The 21,577-nt window shown below is 34.3% G+C and overlaps 1 protein-coding gene across 8 annotated transcripts in view; it reads left to right on the forward strand.

Moving 5' to 3' along the window:
- LOC105215875 (trichohyalin) overlaps positions 1-21,577 on the forward strand; it is a 47,087-nt gene that overhangs the window by 20,898 nt on the left and 4,612 nt on the right. For 3 of the 8 annotated variants that reach the window (XM_011190045.3, XM_011190048.3, XM_011190046.3), the window contains 7 exons: positions 9,315-9,440; positions 10,376-11,569; positions 11,860-12,027; positions 14,100-14,294; positions 14,395-14,577; positions 15,052-15,396; positions 20,849-21,568. In XM_011190045.3, the coding sequence (XP_011188347.1) occupies positions 9,315-9,440; positions 10,376-11,569; positions 11,860-12,027; positions 14,100-14,294; positions 14,395-14,577; positions 15,052-15,396; positions 20,849-21,568 (2,931 nt within the window). Of the gene's footprint in view, positions 1-1,104; positions 1,597-9,314; positions 9,441-10,375; positions 11,570-11,859; positions 12,028-14,099; positions 14,295-14,394; positions 14,578-15,051; positions 15,397-15,423; positions 16,066-20,848; positions 21,569-21,577 lie in introns of those variants that run through there. The other 5 variants (XM_011190047.3, XM_011190049.3, XM_011190050.3 and 2 more) reach the window with 4 other exon arrangements.

A 21,577-nucleotide genomic window follows, 5' to 3' on the forward strand; every position in this document is an offset into this window, starting at 1 on the left:
ATCTAGAAATCTTTTAGAAGACCACCAGTGAAGATATCAGAACAAAACTCTTTAACACTCAAATGACCGAAATCGAACAATAAAGTTTAAAGGCCCAGATATCTTTTATGAAGACCTCAGTGCCAATCGAAATTTTTTTTACCGAAAATATCTCTCAGATATTTTAAAGAGAATTAAAAGAGGAATTCTTTATCTTATAATAATGGACCAAAAAAGATTTAAATCGGGTCATAACTTCATATGGGCGCTAATGCCCATATACCAAAATTTTAATTTCAATCATCCGGTGGGCTTTAAACTGTATATATCGGTTAATATATGAGAAATCATAGCAAAATTAAGTGAGCGAATAGTTTTGTTTAATGTAGATTGTATAATGTATACATAATGACTTTCGCTATTCTAGTGGACTTTATGCCGAATATATGGGTCAAATCTTAAAGTTCGGTTACAACCGACGTTAACCCTTCTTTACTTGTTTTTACAATATTTCTCCGATAATCAAATATTAAATATTCTTTATCCATTCGGTGACTTAGTAATGCAATTACATTTAGGCGGGATAAGTCTACTTTACTACTAAACTAGTCTATTAATGAACTTTATCTGGTTATTTTGGTTAATGTTATCCGGTAGTAATGTCAATATTTAAGATATTTCAGTTAAATCATGCCAACATGGGTGTGTTTAGGTTTGCACCAGAAATGATGTTATTACTTCATCACAAAGAAAATTTGAAAAAATATATAAAAAATTATTATTTGCCATACTTAACCTTGATAGAGTTTATTATGTAAAAAACACTACTTATTTAATGCCATTGAACTTCTTGTGTCATTATATTTAGCACATAATTACAAACAACAAATATATAAAAGTTGTTGTTGTCGAATGCTAGACATTGTACTACATTGTCCCTCAGCCATCGATTTTCTATCAGCATTATACTCATACTAATGATCATTGCAGTGATAATTTCATTTCGTTGGTCGAGATCTCTACACTCATACTCAAATTTCTCCTGCTTGCTCTAACTCTCCACTTTCGCTCTCTGTTATCATCCAGTGAAGACGCTTTCAACATTTCCTCTCTCTCGCGCTGCATGCTTCAATAATAAAAGTTTTCGATTTGCCAGCAGACAGCATCAGTACTTCGTGAGATTTGTTTGCGTGCGTTCGTTTAGAAAACGTTCTAGTGTTATGCTAGAATTCTATGTTCAACGAAATAGAGGACAACAAATCGTGTCTATGTCATTTAAATGTGCTTAAAAGACGTTTTTATTTAATTTTAAAAAGAACGCGTGTGGTGAAAAGTGAAGTGTTTTGTGAAAACAAATATATTTTATACAACAAATAATGCCATATAGGCCTGATCAAAAGTACAATAAATATCAGCAATTGACCTGTGTAAAAAGTGTATCTAGTAGTGAGTGACAACGAGATTCTTATAAATAAATTTTCAAATAATTTTTAACTTGTGTGTGGAAAATTGTTGGTGACAGTTCTATAAATATAATCAAGTGCCTGCCGGCAGATTCAAAATTTGACGCTGTGTGTCGTTGTATGCTGATTAACGGTGATATTTTGGCAGTTCTTGGTAATATAAAATTGTTCTTTTTATTATAAATTTTATATAAAGAGACACATTTGCATTAATATAAATGAAATTAGTGCGGTCGACATTTCCTGCAGAGAATTAATTTACTCGATTTTTAGACTAGGCTGTCTGTTTCTCATGCACACAACGGTCATATTTTGGTTAAGAAATATAACAGACTTGTTAGTTCAAAAAATATTAAAATGTCTGCTTCAATTATGGTGCAAAACTATTAGTTTCGGTCTAAAGAAGAAAGAAAAATGTTATTTATAAAATTTAAATATTTAAATACGTTCTTTTCTACTAGTTACATTTCAGACGAAAATCATCGGTTAAGAATTTGTTATGAGGGATGAAAACGATATTTAAATAATTTTTAATTCTTGTCTTTGACGTATCTTCGTTTATTCAGGTTAGTCGGAACTACTACTGTCGTGTGAACGACATCTAACTTAATGCATTTTTTGTAACGCTGCTCCAAAATTGCGATGGCAGTTCTGATCCATCGAAATCTTCAAATTAGTTCAATTGTTTCTATTTGCCTTGCACGTGTAAGTTAAATATTTTTCAGATAGCCAACTTTTAAGTCCGAGAGGTTACATTACTTTGAGACCAATAACTTCAAAATGACTGGATGAAATGTCATGAAATATATACCCTTGGGATCTAAATTTGTCGGATAACAAAAATTCACAAATATATGAGAAAGGTTCTTAATCCTACGATGTTAATCTTAGATCATTAAATTCACAGCAAGTAGTAGTGATCTAATTCATTAAGATTTTGTAGTATTATCTTGCCCAGCTATCTTTAGATAAGCATTATTCGAAAAATTAACAGTTATTTGATTTTTCTTTAGGTCTGTTTCCAAAAATAATTAAAATCGACAAGCAAAGCCCTCATTTCACTGAATTTAAATTATTTTACACATTTGTATGTAGTATTCTTTCTGTACCTTATGTTGTAAAGATGCTTCCCAGAGCGAAACCCACGTAGACTACGAAAGATAGTATTTTGTGAAGCTAGGATCCACCCTTGATTAGGTAGGTATTAGGAATAAACAAAGCGCTCTGAATCTATTACAAATCTGATTTTTTTACTTCTACATTCGCTATTTCGTGCAGTTGTTCGAAAAGATGGGATCCGAGAAATATTTTTTTTTGATCTCGCAAAGGCGGGAAATTCCAGTAGAAAGTGATGAGATGATTCCACCTCGTCGTCCTCCAGGCAGCTTCTACAGTTTGAATTCGGTGAGATTTTTAATCTTACAGTGTGTATCTCGATGGAACAATGACAAGTTAGAATTCCTACCACTAAGGAAAGGTGAACTTTACCGAGGGCGAAAAGCTCGGTAGACCTCTTGTGATTCACCTTAGGCCAGTAGGATCTGGCGACTGCACACTGTGGCCAGGAACGCATACCAGTCTAATCGAAAAGTATAACGATGCCACTGATAGTGAAGATAAGCATTTATTAACCAACCTGGAGCGCATAGTCAGCGAACTCAAGGCTGGTATCGCCGCTCTACTATCAGAGTGGATCGTCACCAGGTTGTGTGATTTGCCAATCAGCTGTTTAATATAATATTATAAATGGGTTAAAATAACTTCCGCAACTTTCATTGATAACATGTTTAATTATAATAACTTCAATATCGTTTAACGAACTCATTCAATGATTCATACGAGCATAAGCGAATTGCGCCAAAAAAATTTTAAAAGTACAGCACGGCACTGCACCACATACGATGTTTTGGGCAAAAAGTCGTTGCCAAAAACACTCAAAAATTATCTCCACTGCAAAAGTATTGCGTGTGTGTCCAGCTATAAATAAAGCAACAACAACATAAAAAAATGCAATGACTGCATCTACATCACTACATATGCACATATTTATGTTGCATGCATCTTGATGTGTGTGTATGTACAAGTATATGTGTTAAAAAACTCTAGGCATACCGCAAATATTTATGCTGCCGGTAAAAATAAATGTTGCTGCAGCTATTTCGTGCATTTGGTGTACTCTCCAAAGTTCATGCAATTTTCCGACCATTTCCAAAGCAACAATGTGTGGCAATTGTGTTTAGTCGGTGACTAAAGCGAGCATTTATGCGTTTTCTTAATCGCAATCTATTGATGATTCGTAATTAACAAAGCAAATGGGCGTACACAAAAATAGCAATTGGCGATAAGTAGTAGGAAAGACAACAAAAAAACCCAAAAAAACTGTGTGCGCATAACTAGCACGTTGCACATGTGTGGACTTCTGTACTTACATACATACATATTTTATATGTATGATTGTGTGTTGTAGCAGTTGTGTCTTAATTTGCAAGCGAAAACAAAAAGCTTCATTGCTGATTGATGCACAATTCATTAGTGCTGTAATCACACCAGGATTTGGCCTTTGATCTATCATTGATTTCCCACTTAAATAAGCGAAGCGAATGAAGTTGAGCGTTCTCAAAACTAAAAGTAAGCGATTAAATGCGTTGATGTGCAGCGTTCAGTTGGAGTATAACTGTTAATATACTTATTTACTTTTATGTATTTTTCAATTATTGAGGAGGATAAAATGAACGAAAGTGATAAGACAATTAACGTGAAGCTTGTTGGATTGTTTGAGATCTCGTCGTGTAGTGTTGCTTGTTGTTTGAATAAAATTGGAATATGCTCGATTTTTATCGTAAAAATTTATTTAAAAAACAATTATTGTATCATCGGTTGTATTATGATAGTTATTTTGTTTAATTCGCCAATCGTCGAGTTTTGTCAATCGAAGCACCTAATTTTATTTTTTATAACTATATTTATTTACAATTAATTAACAAAACAATTTAATATATGTAGATTACGTGATTATATGAACGTGTTATTAGATCATCCAATTATTGTACATACAGTGTTGGACAAAAGAATAAGAACAGTTCCTGTTAAAAACAATAACCTTAAAAAATGTATCCTAACCAATGGAAATTTGAAACACTATGTATTTTTTAGGTCCATTAAAATTTAAATTTTATTAAAAAAATCAAAAACTTTTCACACATGTATCCAGGGATATGGAATACTTTAATTTTTCAATATTTTTTTTACTATTTCGCGCAGTTAATCTATTAAATTTGTTTTCGTTCATCTCTATTAATGCTAATCAATACAAATAAGAAATACATTTTTTCGTATTATATCCCAAACAACTTTGGTTCTGTTCTCATTGTCCACCTTCACATGCCTCACATTGACAATAGTAGGGTAATTTTCAAAAACCGATTTAGCTATGGAGTTGCATGATATGCCACTTTATATTTGATCAAAACAGTTTAACCAAAACGATGCATTTAAAAAATCAATTCAATTTAATATTTTGGGATTTAGTGTTCTTATTTTCTTGTCTGACACTGTAAAATCACTTCGATGTGTTTGTTTATCATACCATAAACACTTCAGGCTTACCAGTGCCTTCATTCATTCAAGAAGCAAGCATAAAAACAACAACAGTCTAAACGATTATTTTGTTTATTGTGTCACAAGAGGTGTGAAAGGAAATTAACATTTACCTGTGGACAAATCCATTCAAATTTTACAATAATAAACAAATGTGTAGAATAACACAAACACAAACAACAACAAGTGCACCTCCTTCAGGGTCCTTCGGTGCTCCGTTGATGTTGAGAAGCATGCGCTGACATGCACGAAGGCGCACAGAAGACAATTATTGATGTGTTTATTCAGTGGCACGAGGGCGGAGCACGGTTAAAACGGTGGACGGATTTGTTATTTTTGTAGTGTTGAAATACATAAGTGCATGCACCAAATGACTGCATGCTATTGCTGTATACAAATGTCAATGGTGTTGTCACTTCTCTTTGTAAACTACCGAAGTTGCCGAAGTTCTCATTCACGGTAATAGAAACATGAAAAGTCTTATAGAAAAGACAGTCTTATAAATCGGATGATGGATACAAATAAAATTGCTGTGGGGATTTTTTTCATTCGAATTCAAAGGATGAAATTTGCTATTTGATAATTTTTTAGTACTATTCAAGCGATCAATCTTACCAAAATAGTCGGATTATTATGTGTGATGTGATTACTATAGAGTAATTGTACTTCCACACAATTGCCTACACACGTGTTATATGCCAATATTCATATATGTATAATGCTATACCTATATCTTTATATACATGCTTTCATATTTACTAGGCCATAAATTCATCAATCTCCGTAATGCCTTGATGCCTTCCACTTTTGTAGGTCATTGCTGCTATTCTGCCTCAGCTGTTGTCGTCAATCTTCTATTCATTCTAAATTTAAGTCAAATACATAAATATTTAAATTATTATCCGCTGCTAACACCCTGTGCCTAAAGTTGTGTGGAGTCAAATTGAAATTTAACGGACGCTTCGGTCGCCATTGTCATTTAACTATTAGTTATTTATGCGCTTATTAAAATATTTACATGTATGTCTGTATGCATGTATGTATGTGTGGTGACTTTAATTTGATTTATATCTGACCGTTAGAAGCCAATTATTGGTCGGCAACTGCCGGTTTATTTGTTATGTATACACTTATATGAAGATATTTGTACCTAACAGAGTTGAGTACAAACATATGCTACAAATGTTCATATTGATGTATAAATGTGTAATTGAATGTAAGATCAGCATTTGTATGTATGTATGTATGTATATACTTATCTAGTCATGTGTTCATTGCGTGAATTTGCGGCTAATTTAGATTTTTGTATTGAAGTTCAAAATATTAGAAAAAAGTCGCAAACTACTTACAGTAATTACACTACTCTTCAATAGGTTAAAAGCACCCGTACTTACAATATTATCCAACTTAGAACTTTTATTTTGGATTCAATTATATAAAAGTTGGTACCAAAAATCCGTCCTTGAATGGTTGTACTGCTTCCCTTCATAAACTTTCCATATAAGCCAGCCCAAAAGTGTTCAATGATGTTAAGATCAGGAGAATAAGGTGGTCTTGACTCAACTGATTGAGCGTTATGAATCGGAGCATTATCTTGTTGAACAATCAATGGGATGGACCCGAAGTGATCTCTTAATATCAATCTGGCTTTAATGTTGTTTTGAAGCGCTTACCGTTCATTTTATGATCAATAAAAATAAAATTAATTGTTCTATAAAACGTGATGACATCCCGTACCATATTACCACATATGATGGCGGCATAAACACACTTTTTCTTTGCCTAAATCATGAAAACCCCTTTAAAGGTTTTTTTATATTCATCTATACCTTTTAAATATCTATCAACAGTTCTAGAGCAGCACTTTATTTTTTTTTGGTTAATATTTCAATTCAATAGTCCTTGTGAGTGAAAGAAGTATACTTTTTGGCGTTTCAACAGGCTCAAAACATTAGCTTTTCTTTCAGATATTGCTAAAACACAATTGATTTCTTAATATTAAGTTTTTTATTTTTTTAAATAATTGCTCTTTTTTTTACCCAAGACTAGTCTAAGTCTAATTCAAAGATCATCCAAATCCTACGTGGATACATCGAAGATTCTAAAGTCTACCAATGCGCAGTTATGCTTTCACAAGCCAAGCAACTATGAGCAGTTACTAGAATCTACACATTACTAGAATCTACACATCCTAATCTGTTTAATAACTTGTATTAAGTTTTATACTATAGCGCATTAAGACACCAAATCCAAGTAAATGTTGCTCCTATATAATCCTGATGCTATATCAAAATAAGTTAAAGCATTACCATGAAAACTTATTTTATGTCTAGGATTGGAAGATTACATGTTTATTTTTTTATTTTTTATTTTGTGTTTTATTTTTTTTCTTGTGGGGGAATACATTTTGGGCTATTTAGAACATCTACTGTCTCTCCCCCTAAAATTAGCATTGTTGTCGATCCTTTAGCAATTAAAAAAAAACATTTTTTTATTTTTTTTTGTGATTTTGAAAGTACATCTCATTAAATTATTTGTTGTTTGTTTATATACCGAAGTCTAATCATAATTTGCAGAAAATAAATTTTGTGTATTTTAACATTTTATATATAATATATGGTATATAAATTTAAGTACGCAAGTTAACTGAAGTGTATTGAAAATTGAAAACATTAGCTTTTCGAATGCGCAATTTCCTTTATACATACATACATACATATATATGTACATACAACACAATATAAATATATAAACGATTTACGATTTACATATTATATCTATAAACTCAAATGTTTTCCATTACCAGCCGCTGTTTGCTTATTTTCATTAAAGAAAGGGATATACATAAATGTATTCTGCAGACACCGAAATACGCAAATTTTGGTGAATTAATTCAATGAATCGTTCCTTTACGAACGTCATCGGTATATAATACACACACTCGTGTTATAAGTTGATTTTTTATTGTAGCACGTGCCAGATTATTTGTATATAATTTTTTCAGATATCTCCCTAGCTATATATGTAAATATGGAAATGTGTATATTGTATATAATATATATTCTTTATTTCATTCAAAATTATTTCTACATATAATTCATTAACATAATTAAATTTTAAGACTTGTTATAATATGAAATTATCTTATCCCTTCGATTCGTGAAATGATGTATAGTATTGAATCGAACAAACAACTGGTATATATCAAATAGAGATAAAATACAAATATACCTTTTTGAAGATGGATTCACATACTCTCTGATATTAAATTTAACTTGATCACCTTTTAGTTGCTTTCGCATCTTTTTCATAACATCGCCGAGCATTTTGTGAGTAGATAAGTGAGAATCGAATACGCAAATTCAAATCAAAAGACTTCACGAAGTCTTTCAGAACGATTTTCATAGTATCGTTTGCATTATGACCCATATTTGAAGCTTTCTTTTTGTCAAAATTCAATACAGTGCCTTTGGTTTGGTGAACTGTTTACTCCTCCTTGACACCCGTTGAAATTGAAATGTTCCGTGTAAACTTTCCATTAAGACGCATGTAAACAGGCTGCCATTCCATCTGTCCGTATGCTAGCCCTCTGTCAACAAAGCGAACTTTTGATTCAACTATATAACTTGAAAGGGGGAACTACGCGTAGCACATTTAACAAAGGGAAATTTGCGGGCCAATTACGAAATGCATGCAGCGTCACGCACACACGGCCGCCAAAGTAAAAGTGTAACTTTCATTGTTCTGCATTCAAACAACAATGTACCAACGAATCTCGCCGCCCATGTAAACGCTTGATGATGAATGAAGGCATTAGAAAATGAAAAGTGTTTTTTTTTTTTTATTTTTTTTATGGGCGCCTAGACATCAATTAGTTTCCTTGCAGTGTAAACACTGTGCCACATTGGTATACATTCAAACGCTCATGTGTGGCTGCTGTAACTTGAGTTATTTATAATTACATACTGTATATGAATTAATGTATGGCTTCATGTTGGAAGTTGAACTTTTACACCAATCTATTAGAGATCAGCAATTCATAAAGCTTCAACGTTATTTTCCATTGAAAATGCTTAAAATTTCAATATTAGAGTGTTATCATTTCGACGAGTATCACCACTTTATGTGTACGATCCGTTAATACATTCTCCAAGTCCATTTCGAAAACAGATTATTCTTAATAATTTTGCTTTAAATGCATTTCCGTTCGATTCTAAATTGAACAACTCAAAATTGAAATCTTAATTTTACATTTTTTGTTTTTTTTTCTTGCAGACTTTACTGTCGGAAACAACAACGGACGATCAACATTGGCCGCCGGAACTGATTTTATTGCGCGAGAAATTCACCGCTAAGAGTCAATTAAAAATCGCGCAACTGCAAATCAAACATGAAGAGGAGGTAAGTGTTTTAAATACGTGTATTCTCACTGTACAATTTCAAATTTTTTTGTCAATATTTTATGCATCGCGAATTGTTTGTTTATATGTACATATGCCTAAATATAGATATCCGCAAAGTTTTTGTTTTCAAAAAAATACTTTAAAATATCCGTAATTCTTGAATCGTGGATGTCGTATAACGGACTTAGGCCTTTAGGAGGCCCATTTTGACTTCACCGGGACTAGTATCCCTTCACACTACTATGTCCTCTTTGATCTAGCCTGTGGTCTGGATAAACTCCTGAACTCCCTTGTTTCTGTAGAGACTTCCAGTTATTTTTAGTAGTAACAGATTTTATGTTCTTGATCCACCGTTTCGTTTTCAACATGCCATTACTTCTGCTGAACACACAAGGAATCGAATTAAAGACTCGCAATGGGATCATATCGGTCTGCACAAAGGATTTTCTCATTATTGATATTCTATTCACAGGTCTCTGCGACTAACAATAGAAAAAGAAAATTGACAATTCTGACGGTATATGGTTATACGTTTATAAAATAAGGTCGGTTTTATACGTCCAAATTCAGGCTATTTGCTCTTCTGAAGTTTGTTTTTATTGAGTCCAACATGGGGGACTATGTAATGTAAGACTCCTTATAAAACTTGCAGTTTTTAGAGCTGCATTAAGACCTGCTGTGGACTTATGTCAGATAGGGGTAATACACTCCTGTGCAATCTGGAGGAGCTCCATCGGACAATATGTCTTCTAATATGTAACATCCATTCTCATAGCTATGTTTCTAATGACCATTAAGCCTACCGTTAGGCGAGGCTACACACAGACCAAATCTTGTAGAATTCCACAATTTATATTCCCTCATATTTTGCAATTTTAATTCTATTTCACGGATTGTGTTAAACTTACAACCTCTTTTTTACGAATTTCACAGATGTCGCGCCTAAAAATGGAATATGAAAAGCAGCTGAATCGGAAGAATAAGCGCAATTCAACGTTCGATTCAGCACGCAATTTTGAACAGATAATTACGGATCGTGACAATTTGCGCGATCTGTGCAAAACTTTCCGCAGTGTCCTAGCCGAACTCGCCAAATGCGTCGTAAACTGCGAAGAGGACATAAACACAACGCTCTTGCAAGAGGTGCAGCGCCTAATGGGCGCACACAACCGCACCTTGGACGAGCCACAAACGACAGAGCTGGATATGAATATTTCCTTCTTGAATGCATCACTTTCGTCCAATAAGCAGTCGCGTTGCATACCGGACGTACACAATTTACTCGAGTTAGTAGAAGATCCCAGTTTGGTGGATTTTGTCACCAGCAAAAGTGGTGATGAAGATTTCGATTTGCGCGATTGCCTGGAGCGTTTAAATGCCGAAGCATTGTACCTGCTGCATTTATCTGAAGAACTGAGCAAGCGTCAAAGGAGACGCTTGTCCAGCTTATCAAGCGGGCTGGAGAAAATCGATAGTTGCTGTGAAGGCGATAGCGATGGCGAGAAATCACCATCCATAAGCGAGCAGATACAACGTTTCGTGCGCACCTCATCGCTAAATGAGCAAAACTTACCGACCTACAAGGAGCACATAAAACACCAGCAAGCACAGTTACTTAATTCGCTGCCGCCCGATTTGAATCGGCTACGCAACGAGCATTCTATGAATAACAATGTTGAGCTCTTCTCCACACCCGGTGGCAATGCGTCCGAACTGAATTTCCAAGTGCATGAATTGAAAAATCGTCTAGTGAAATCGGAGACCGATCGCGTTAAACTGCAGGAGGAACTGGAGCATACAATCCAACGAAATTCCGAATTGGGACAGGAACTGCAGGCGCTACGTGATCAATTGTCGCAACTGAACTCACTCAACAACACCGATTACGCTGAGGGCTATGGGCACGGCTCGCTTCGAAGTCCGCCACGTGCCGCCGGCTTGGACCGCTCATCGAGCAGTTTTACACAATTGCAGGAGAAGGCGCGCAATATACTCTCATCGCCCATGCAGCAAAAATCCAACAATGATGCCACCGTTGTGTTGCTGCAGATGATCGAAGACTTTTGCCGCGAAGGCGAGAAGGTGATGGAATGCGGCAAGAAGGATCGCGACGATCTGCAGTCACAGGTGAGTGCAGTAATGTCTTAGCATAATTGATTGATTAGCTGTGCTTACTGCGATGGTGAAATATACCGTATGTATATATGTATTTCGCATGCCATATTTATTTTACAGCAATTACTAAATTTTATTACAGTTATAATTTCTCACAATTAGGCATGTGAGTGATTAATTTACGTTTAATATAAAAATATTTATATATATATATATTTAGTTATTGTATATATAATAATAGCGATTTATCTTAAAATAAATATTAAAAATAACTATATGGCAACTCAATGCACAATATGCAGATTGACGCGGCGGATAAACAACTGAAGGCAACCCGTCATTTCCTCGAAGAGCAGGCTGCCGAGCGCGAGCAGGAACGCGATGAGTTTCAGCGCGAAATTGAACGTCTGAAGACGCAGCTACGCGATAAAGAGAAGGAGCGCAATGTATTTGAGAATGCCTCCAAGGAGGTGAGTGGCATATGCACACATTCTACTGTCTGCCTTTCAACGGCGTTATTTCCATTGGATTTATTGATTTGACTTGGTGTTTTGGTGCTTCATTCATTTAATTAGAATTTTTCTCTGTTGCTGCTGTTGTTGCAATTATTTATTTTAAATTTTTGTTTATGAAATTTGCACAAGGGAAATGTTTTCAAAAGTGCACATTTTATTTTCTCACACACTTTTTGTTTTGCAAATTTAAACTAACAATTTATTTTGCATTTCTATTTCTAGTACTATGAATGGGATTATGAATTTATTTTCTAAACGGAAATGTTAAAATAAATACTATTAATAACGCACATTATCATAACTCGCAGTAACAAATTGTTTCCATTATTTTTCGTTGTTTACTAACTGTTACTTTTACTAACAATTTGTTATAATTTTTGTTAAAATGCATAAATTAATTGATTTGTTTAATAAATACGAAAATTGCATGTCTTATCACTAAAATATTGTTAATTATAGTAAGTTATTATAAAATTAATCTATATACAGTAAAACTATGCTTTTGCGACTAAAATACGGTCTGAACTGATAAGAATGTAGACATTACATTATAGTATTTAAAATTTATAGATAAAAGCTGTGATCAGTTCAGCTAAAATTGGAGTGTGGTGAATCGAACAAAAAACTGGCATAAATAAAAATTTTTGGTATAATCAAATATAGCTTAAATATCGAGCTCTTATGCAGTTATAATAAGTTATTCACAAACTTCGAGATTGGCGAATCGAACAAAAAACTGGCATAAATATATATTTATGTAATTAAGTAGAGTTATATGAAGAGATTATGCCACTATTAAAAGGTATTTCCACTCTCCTGCATTAAGGGGTTAGGTGGGTTTCAGAGGTTAAAAAAATGATATTTTTACAATATTTTTATTACATACAATCATATATTCCATTTAAACAATTTAGCATATCAAAGGTAAACAGTTTTTTGTGAAATTTGTGTTTAAAAAATCCGAAAACTCAGCCGTTGGTACCTCATCTACCACGTGTCCAAACAAAAATGATGAAGTACCCCCTCTGGTATAAAAAAGTAAATTATTATTTAAAAAAATTAAATTCAGACCAAACTGAAATTATTTTCTGTAAGTCTATAAATTTATTAATGGTTGTCGAAATTCTATGCGAAATTTCAAAATAACTAACAAACAAATATTGTACTGCTTGCACAAGTCCGCCGGGTGATGTTAATAAAAGTATTGAAAATCTGAAATCTGAAATCTGCTCTAGTAAATTAGCAAAAACTTAGCGGAGCGTTATTACACATTTACGTAAAATTATATACATATGTACTACTATTTATTTACTTATCGCCCATATAGTACTTTAAGCATGTAAACAAATTTGAAGCTGTTGAAGATAACTTAACAGCTAATCGAATTTTATGGCACCCAGCCATTGACGCGGACTGTAGTCGTGTGGCGGCAGCTGAGGAAAAGGAAAGTTGGACAATTTTCCGCACAACGCACGACAGTCCAAGGGCAAATATATATACATATGTATGTGTAGTATGTATATTTATATATAATTACGCATTTATCTTTGTAAACGCTTGTGGCGCATAAAAACATTTAAATATACACACATACTATGTATAATGTTTATAGTATTTATTTGAGTAGAAAATAGAATATTTCATCATTACAAAATTAAGTAACATCAGCCATAAATTTCAGAATAAATGATCTCCTTGAAAATTGCTGTACGCAAAACAAAAAAAAAAACTTGTGTAAAAAGCACTGACCTTTATTTGTGGAACTTTTCCTATATTTATATTTATTATTATATATTATTTATGTCTATGCAGATTATATACTTATATTTAATATTTTTAAGATGGCTTGGTTGATTTTTCGCTTAAAACAATAAAAAAACTAACTTTACTTTATTGAATGTTTAATTATTTATATAGGTTTTTAATTAAATTTTCTAATTTATTCACTTTCATATATACATATACTTTTTTTTAAATTTTTTGTAGTACGAAATTTTATTAATTCTTTTTCCCTTTTTACAACGCAGGCGGAGCAATTGGAGACTCAAATTCGTGAACTCACCCACAAACTCAACGAGTCGAATGCGAAACGTGAGAAATTCGAAGTGGAGTTGAAAGCTTCGATTGATAAAATCTTCGTCTTGCGTGAAATTATTACCGAATTAGAAACCCAAGTGGAGCACAAGGCACTCAATGAGCATGTCTTGAGTGAAAAGAATAAGGTGTGGACAACGGATTAACTTCTTATTATTTCTAATATTATATAATAACATCGGAAACCTTTGTCCTTAATATATTTACTATTTTTTTGTTCAATTGCAGCAATTGGAGGATTATATAAACACCCAAACGCGTTCAAACGAAACACTGCAGCATGAGGTGCAGAGTTTGAAAGTGGAAATCGGTGCGGGTTACCAGGAGCGTATACGTTTTCTGGAAGAGAAATTGCAAAACATGCGTCCGTCCGCAGAGCAAAGCATGGTGTTGGATCAAGTTGTGGAGCAGGTGAGTTTTAATTAGAAATTAGAATATAATTAAAAAACAATTTAAATTGTAATATTTTTTAAATTTCTATTAAATTATAATGTAAAAATAAAGAAAAATAAATTGTAATATTTTTCTATTTTTTATTATTTTGAAGATTTAATTTTAAATAATAAGTATAATTGTCATATAATTCGAATAATAAAAAAAAATAAGTATTCTGTATGATTTTAGAAAATTATGAGCTTACAAATATTAAAAAAAAATTTAAAACAAAAATATAAACAAATTGTAGTTTGAACACTAATTTATTAGAAGTAATATTGAAGTATTTTTTTATTTTTTTATGTTATTTCTTTATGGATCATATTATTTTATCTCAACATAGTATTGCCAAATTTTTTATACTTCAATTACATTAAATTAAATATTTTTTAATCAATTAAGTCCATTTTGATTTAATTCAATTTAATTCAATTTTAATTCCATTTTCAGCTCCGCGACATTGAGAACACACTCGATCAGAAAACGAAAACGCTCGAATCTGTGCATCATTCGATATCTTCGAATACAAATAGTGCCACCGAGGATGTCTCTGTGAATGGTGCAGCTCCCCCCACCAACACAGCGCCCCAAACAGGTGTTGCAGACAATCCAGCAACAACGGCACAAACACCAGGATCTCCACTGCATCCCTCGCCACGTCAGCATTCGCTCACCATGGAGGGCGTACAACGCATTGCCGACAAAGTTGCTAAACACACACGTGTCGAGGAGGCGGCCGTCAAACGCATTCGTGATCTGGAAATGCAAGTGACGCAGATGCGTGATGCCTGTGTGGTGAGTAACGGAACTTTTACATAATTTTGTTTGTATTTTGAGTGGGGGAAAGCTCTGTTAACGCTAAAACCTACAGTTGCGTTTGAAATTTGAAAACACACAGCGCTTTTGTTCAAGTTAACATTGGTGTGTATAGTTAAATCCGCTGCGGAAAGCATTTTATTTCATTGAACGAAAGTGAAAGCACAGTTCTGTGTATTGTGCGCTTTTAAGTATGAGGAGCCCGCCGTTGTTGTTTATTCTCCAATCGCTGCCGCTGCGATCTCTGCAGTCTCGTTGCCCATTAATTCGGCAGCGCAGCACACACTTGCTACGCACACGTAGGAGGGTGCATATGCGCGCTCTCAATTGGGGTGTCTGCCGCAGCGTGGACCATTAGCGGAGACGAACTGTGTGCGCGCCATTTAGTTTCCTTGCTATTGTGTTGCTGAGTACGCGTCTGTTTTGCACAAATTCTCGCGGTGCCTTGAGCAGTGTTATTGAAATATATATATTTTGTTTTTTTTTTTGCTTCGTTCACATTCAATTTGTTTTTTAATTAAAATTCGCGCGCAATGAAATTAATTTCTAAAATCTAACAAACAGTTTTGATAAGAACTAATCAACTGCTGAGTTATGTTCAATAAGCACAACAAAGGCGTCGTTGGCTTCAAATTGAGTCCGATGAGGGTAAGGTAGTGAAAAGATTACAATAACAAATAACAACAAAAACTAAATAATTGTACAATATTTTTGTAAATATGAATATATACGTTTAAATCTCTTTAGATCCATTAATATTTGGCAACTGTTTGTGTTTTTTTTTGCTTTCAATTCTATATCATTAAGTTCGCGATCTTCTGTTTCTTCGTGTTTTCGGTTTTATTTACTAAAGGCAAATGTGTCTTTGATATTTTCTAGCTTTTGTTTCTGGCACGCATAATATATAATATATTAATACAAGAATCGCATTACACTATGTAATATAAGTTTTCAGACCGTTTCTAAACAATTAAGAAAATTATATACATTTTTTTTAAATTTTATTTTTGGTTTTTAAGTTATCAGACCACTTCTTAACAATTAATTAATTATTAAGAAAATTAAATTTTTAAATATTTTTTTATTTTTGTATTTTATTATATATTATTTTTGCAATATTTAAATTTTATGTTTTGTCATTTGGTCCACATTATAATTCACGTGAGCTTACTTTTTTGTTTTCGCCAATGACAATTTGTTCATTTTGTCAGTTGTCTCATGCTAATTTATGTTCGCTTGTTGATAAACTCTCTTATATTTGAGTTTATGCAAAATTTGTGCGACGCATTTCCGTGTTATTCGAAATTTAATTTTAGCAAAACGGAGCAAATGCATACAATTATATCGCGCGAAGTGCTTACGTGTGTGTGGAAGATGCATTTATGAGCTCGTAGACACTTAGATTTAGTCCCAAAATAGAAAATGTTACTCCCTCGAAAAACCCACTTGCAAAATGTATGGCTTTTTTCGAAAAAATGTGGAACTTTTATTATGAATGTTTGAAAAATTTATGTGGAATATAGTCACATATAAAAGATGAATTTAAGTTCTGAAGTGGGTAGTTCTAGGCTATAATGGTGTTGTATGTATTCATTATTTTAAGAGTGAGTGCCCCAAGCACCAATAATAGTTATTTCCAGTTAGGATAGGTTTACATTCCATCCAGCATTATTGCAATAGCCGACTAATAGAAACGAAAATGTAGTAAATGTAACTGATAGGTTAAAGCTTTTGCTTCACATCCGTTCTGAATTAGATGTAAATTCGGGTCTATTCTGAATACGTAAGTCCGACTATGTGGAATTATGGTAAAAAGCATAGTATTATTTAATTTAAGGGTTAATTTAGGGTTAGGTTAGGGGTTTTCTGAAAACTCAGTCCTTGGTACCACATCTCCCATGAGTCTAAAAAAAGATTATTGTCGTGGACAGCTCATCTAAAAACAGTAAATCAAAAATAATTCGATAGTACATGGATGAATCTGGTTACAGAACGAAGGAAAAAAAGAGAACATTAAAATTTGTATTTTTGACAGAATTTCAACCCAAAAACTAACTTTTTTGGTTAAATTTTCGCCATACAGTTGTAATAAAAATAAACAAATTCTTCGTTCTAGATAGATAATGTTGTTGCAAAGATGTGTGCAAAATTTGAACAAAATCGCTTCATAACTTTTCGAGAAATCGTGTTCACCGATTTGAAATTTTGAGTTTTGAAATAAACGCGTCTAAAGTTTTGCATTCAAACGTGACGTGGCCTGATGGGCGGAACTTCTAAAGGGTATAACTTTTAGAATTTTATTCGGATCAATTTGATATTTATGGATAATAATTTATTAATAATTTTATCACACATCATTGTATTATTTACCTTCAATTCTTTAAACCTGATACGTTTCTGTTGCCTACATTTCGGCGCAACGACTATATGTGTAAAAAAAAGCTATACAGGTTCGATTTCAGCAAAACTAGACTAACATTGAGTTTCAATTGCAGGCTTCATTCAATTCAATCATAAGATTCCTTCAATTTCTTTAACTATTAAATTAAAAATTTGTAGATCTTCTTAGTATAGCAACTGGTGGAAATTTGATATTAATTTTGTTCATGTTTTAATAAAATATAATTACACTTTTTCATATAGAAAATATGTAAAAAACATACAGTTGGCCCTCCATAACTTGAATTTCTATAAACTCAATTTCTCCATACCTCGAGCTTTTGACTTGGCAATGGGAGTCTCTCTCTCTAGTTCAACATATATATTAGGAAATCTTATTTTTATTAGTTTTCGAAAAACAATTTCGTGTTCCTTTAAAGTCACATATTTAAAATACATAATTTATGTATTACTATAAATCTTTACTACAATATTAATACGTTTAAGATTATAAACATAATACCGAAATACATATGCCATATTTTAAAATACTCATTTCAATAATGGGACACTTCGAAGACATTCCAATCCGTGGACATAAAAGCCCAGCGCATGCTGAGAGAAGTTGTTTAATATTTACTACGAATAGGTCGGTGAACTGCCTAATACTATCAATTAGACGCAACACAAGAGTGTCTGCTTGACTGTGTTGATATTCGAACGCCAGCACCATTCTTCCATTGGTGTAGCGAGAAAATAAGGTCAGCTAGTCTAATGTTTTTGTTTACATTTGCAACTTGCATTTCCAGCGCTAAATGATGCAACCGAGCAGCTGAAGAAGGAAGTGGGTCTCCGATTAGACGTGCGTCACACATCAAATGCCGTGCAAAGCAATTTACTGCTTGTGTTTACATTCGTTTGCTGCGCTCACTTCACTTTCTGCGGTTGCTGATTTATTGCCATCGGGAATCTTTGGTGTGAGTCTTTTACTTCAGCATTTCATCTGGCATTTGCTTGCCATCACTTAACACGGAAGTAGCGAAGCAACCAAAAAGCGCCCAGTACCTTGGTTAGTTGCTTGCATTGTTTGTGCTCGCACTAGCATGGAAATTTTCAATTTCATCTCAACAGATTTGTGGCATGAATGCGGGTCATTTATGTTGCTGCAATTGTGGTTACTCTCTTAATCACAACTGCGATTGTATCCGATAACTCAGAGCAACCACCCCGCTTCACAAGGGGCGACACACGACTATTCATACATAAGTACTCTTATTCACTTGTATGTGCATATGTTGTATGCATAGTTCAGCTTCCTGTATTTGCACTGTTGTGGCATCACTTGGATAAATTGATATACAAATGTTATGTTGTACATATGTATGCACATAATCAAGCACATAATTAGCGTTCAGTTAGTGTCACAGCGTACACTTCATAAGTACACACACACTTACACTCAGCCACCACTCAGCATCTCTTTAATGGCCTCAACGACCTCATTGAACGTTCTGGCACCGTGTTTGGTTTCGCTTTGAGCTACGCATGTGATGAACAACGACCTTATGCCTTGTGTGTGTGGCTATATGTGCTGGAGATATGTCACTTTGTTGCAACTCTCTGTTATTACTGCCTCGCACTTTTACACTTAAAACAAAACACTTAACATTGTTTCAATCGGTGTCGGCAATCGGTGTAAATAATACTTTTGCATATATGGCGCGTAGAAGTCTGTGTCAGATGACGCACAGTGGTACTGCCACATACAGTTTTTTGAGCAATTTTGTAGTAACGGTCTCCAAGTTTTTGTAAGTAATGTTCTTAAACCTATCGTAGAAAAATAACACTCCAACATAACCCCAAAAAATTTATGAAAATTGGATAAATGAGTGAAGTATTGCGTACACTCAAACAAAGCTAACCTCAAAAGCACTTTTTTGTATTTTTTTGTTGAAAAATTCAGTTGGTGGTCTTCTATTAGCTTTTTTTCGTTAGCAAATAAAAGGAAGCTTCAGGTTACAATCGCTTTTCTCTTTACTTTACTTTCTGAAAAAAAAAATAGCTAATATGTCCTATTACTCATTGGTATATGCTCAAAGATGTTTCTACCTCGTCCTCCTCCAGGCAGCTTCTACAGCTAGCATCTGGTAAGATTTTTAACCTTATTACTTAAATCCCCATGGGAAAATGGTCAGTTAGCGGCCCTACGACTAAGGTGAGGTAAACTTTACAGAGGGCGAAGAGATAGGGCAGGAGGTCTGCGATCCAACTTAGGCCAGAAGGATCTGGCGACTGCGCAAGTGCTAGTGACTGACCAGCGCTTGCTCAGTTCAGCTGAGTGCCACCTTTCCAGTAGTGAACTGTACCTAAATTCTTCCATGCTACTACAGACATACCTGACTTTGCAAGCTCATCAGCCTTACAATCGAAAAGCGTCCGTTTAAAAAATATGACACTCAAGGATGAAAATATTTTATGGAGTGATCTAAAGGCATGATTCTTCCCTCGAATTGGATAAGCTTATGAATATTCATTGCTTCGAAGGTTTGGCTTTCAATGACTACCATCCGTATTTTGAAACTTAGCTCTCAATAATTTTTATTATTTTAATTTTTGCACTTCCCTTTACCGTTGTGGGGGAACGAAAATGCGCTGCTACAAGTGTTGTTCATTGAACTTGTATGGAATGATGCGCGGTGGCTTATTTAAAATTCTTCCATTAACCACTTGAGTAGTTGGCAAACTCAATCCTATCAATTGAATGTATCAATTTTCTGCGTTTCTTTGTGTATTGAATCAATTAAGATGCAAATTTCAATGGTTGCAATGAAACGACATTGTACTATTAGTTGACTCTAGAGTGCATTTCAAGCGCTCAGTTGATTTTAGCGCTTTGTCAGTTACTTGAAAAATGCTATTATTATTTAAGAAACTCAACTTTACTATTCTTCTACTACTATTATAGAGCCAACAGGTTCAATATATACACATAACAGAATAGTATTTAGTTTTATAACAAATATCTTCTCTTTCTGATTCCGTTTCTGTTTAGGAACTCCAGCATGATCGGGAGACCCTACAAGAGCGCATGTCCGAGCAAAATCAACGCATTTCCACACTGCAATCGCGCCTGGAAGAGCAACGGAAGCGTGCGATGGAGCTGCAGCGTGCGGGTTCTGTGGACTTCAATGTACGCATTCATGATCTCCAAACCGAGGTACACAATCTGCGCGAAACCGTCTCCGTGCGTGACAAGCAGATAGCAACAATGAAACAGCAATTGGAGAAGAGTAAGCTTGCTATGGATCGCCTCGAAGCAGAATTGGCTGTGGAACACCAACCGGATCGTAGTGCGGTGGAGCGACTGGAGACGGAGTTGAAGCAGAAAAATTCCGCCATACAATTGCTGAAGGAGAAAATCAAGAATGAAATGATAAACAAACTGGCTTTGCCCGACTTAATGGAAACAATGCTGGCTGATAAGAATGAAGAGATAGATCATCTCCGCGAACAATTGGATTCGAAGGATAAGGAAATACAGGAGCTCAACTCGAGCCAGGCTTCCAGTTTAGGTGGCGGTGTTGTGGCTGGGAAAAGCATTGGTGCCGGTAAAGATGAAATGAGCACGAAATTGAGTGCACACACGCTGAGTGACATAGTGTCAATCAGCGAGTTCGATGAACCCGATCTAATGCGTCGTGCAGCTGTGTTACAAGAGGCGACTCCAATACAGCTGGCAGACGGTAATCGCGCGTTCGGACTGAAATCAATGGTAAGTGAA

The sequence above is a fragment of the Zeugodacus cucurbitae genome, chromosome 4, assembly GCF_028554725.1.
Source record: "Zeugodacus cucurbitae isolate PBARC_wt_2022May chromosome 4, idZeuCucr1.2, whole genome shotgun sequence".
NCBI lineage: Eukaryota > Metazoa > Arthropoda > Insecta > Diptera > Tephritidae > Zeugodacus > Zeugodacus cucurbitae.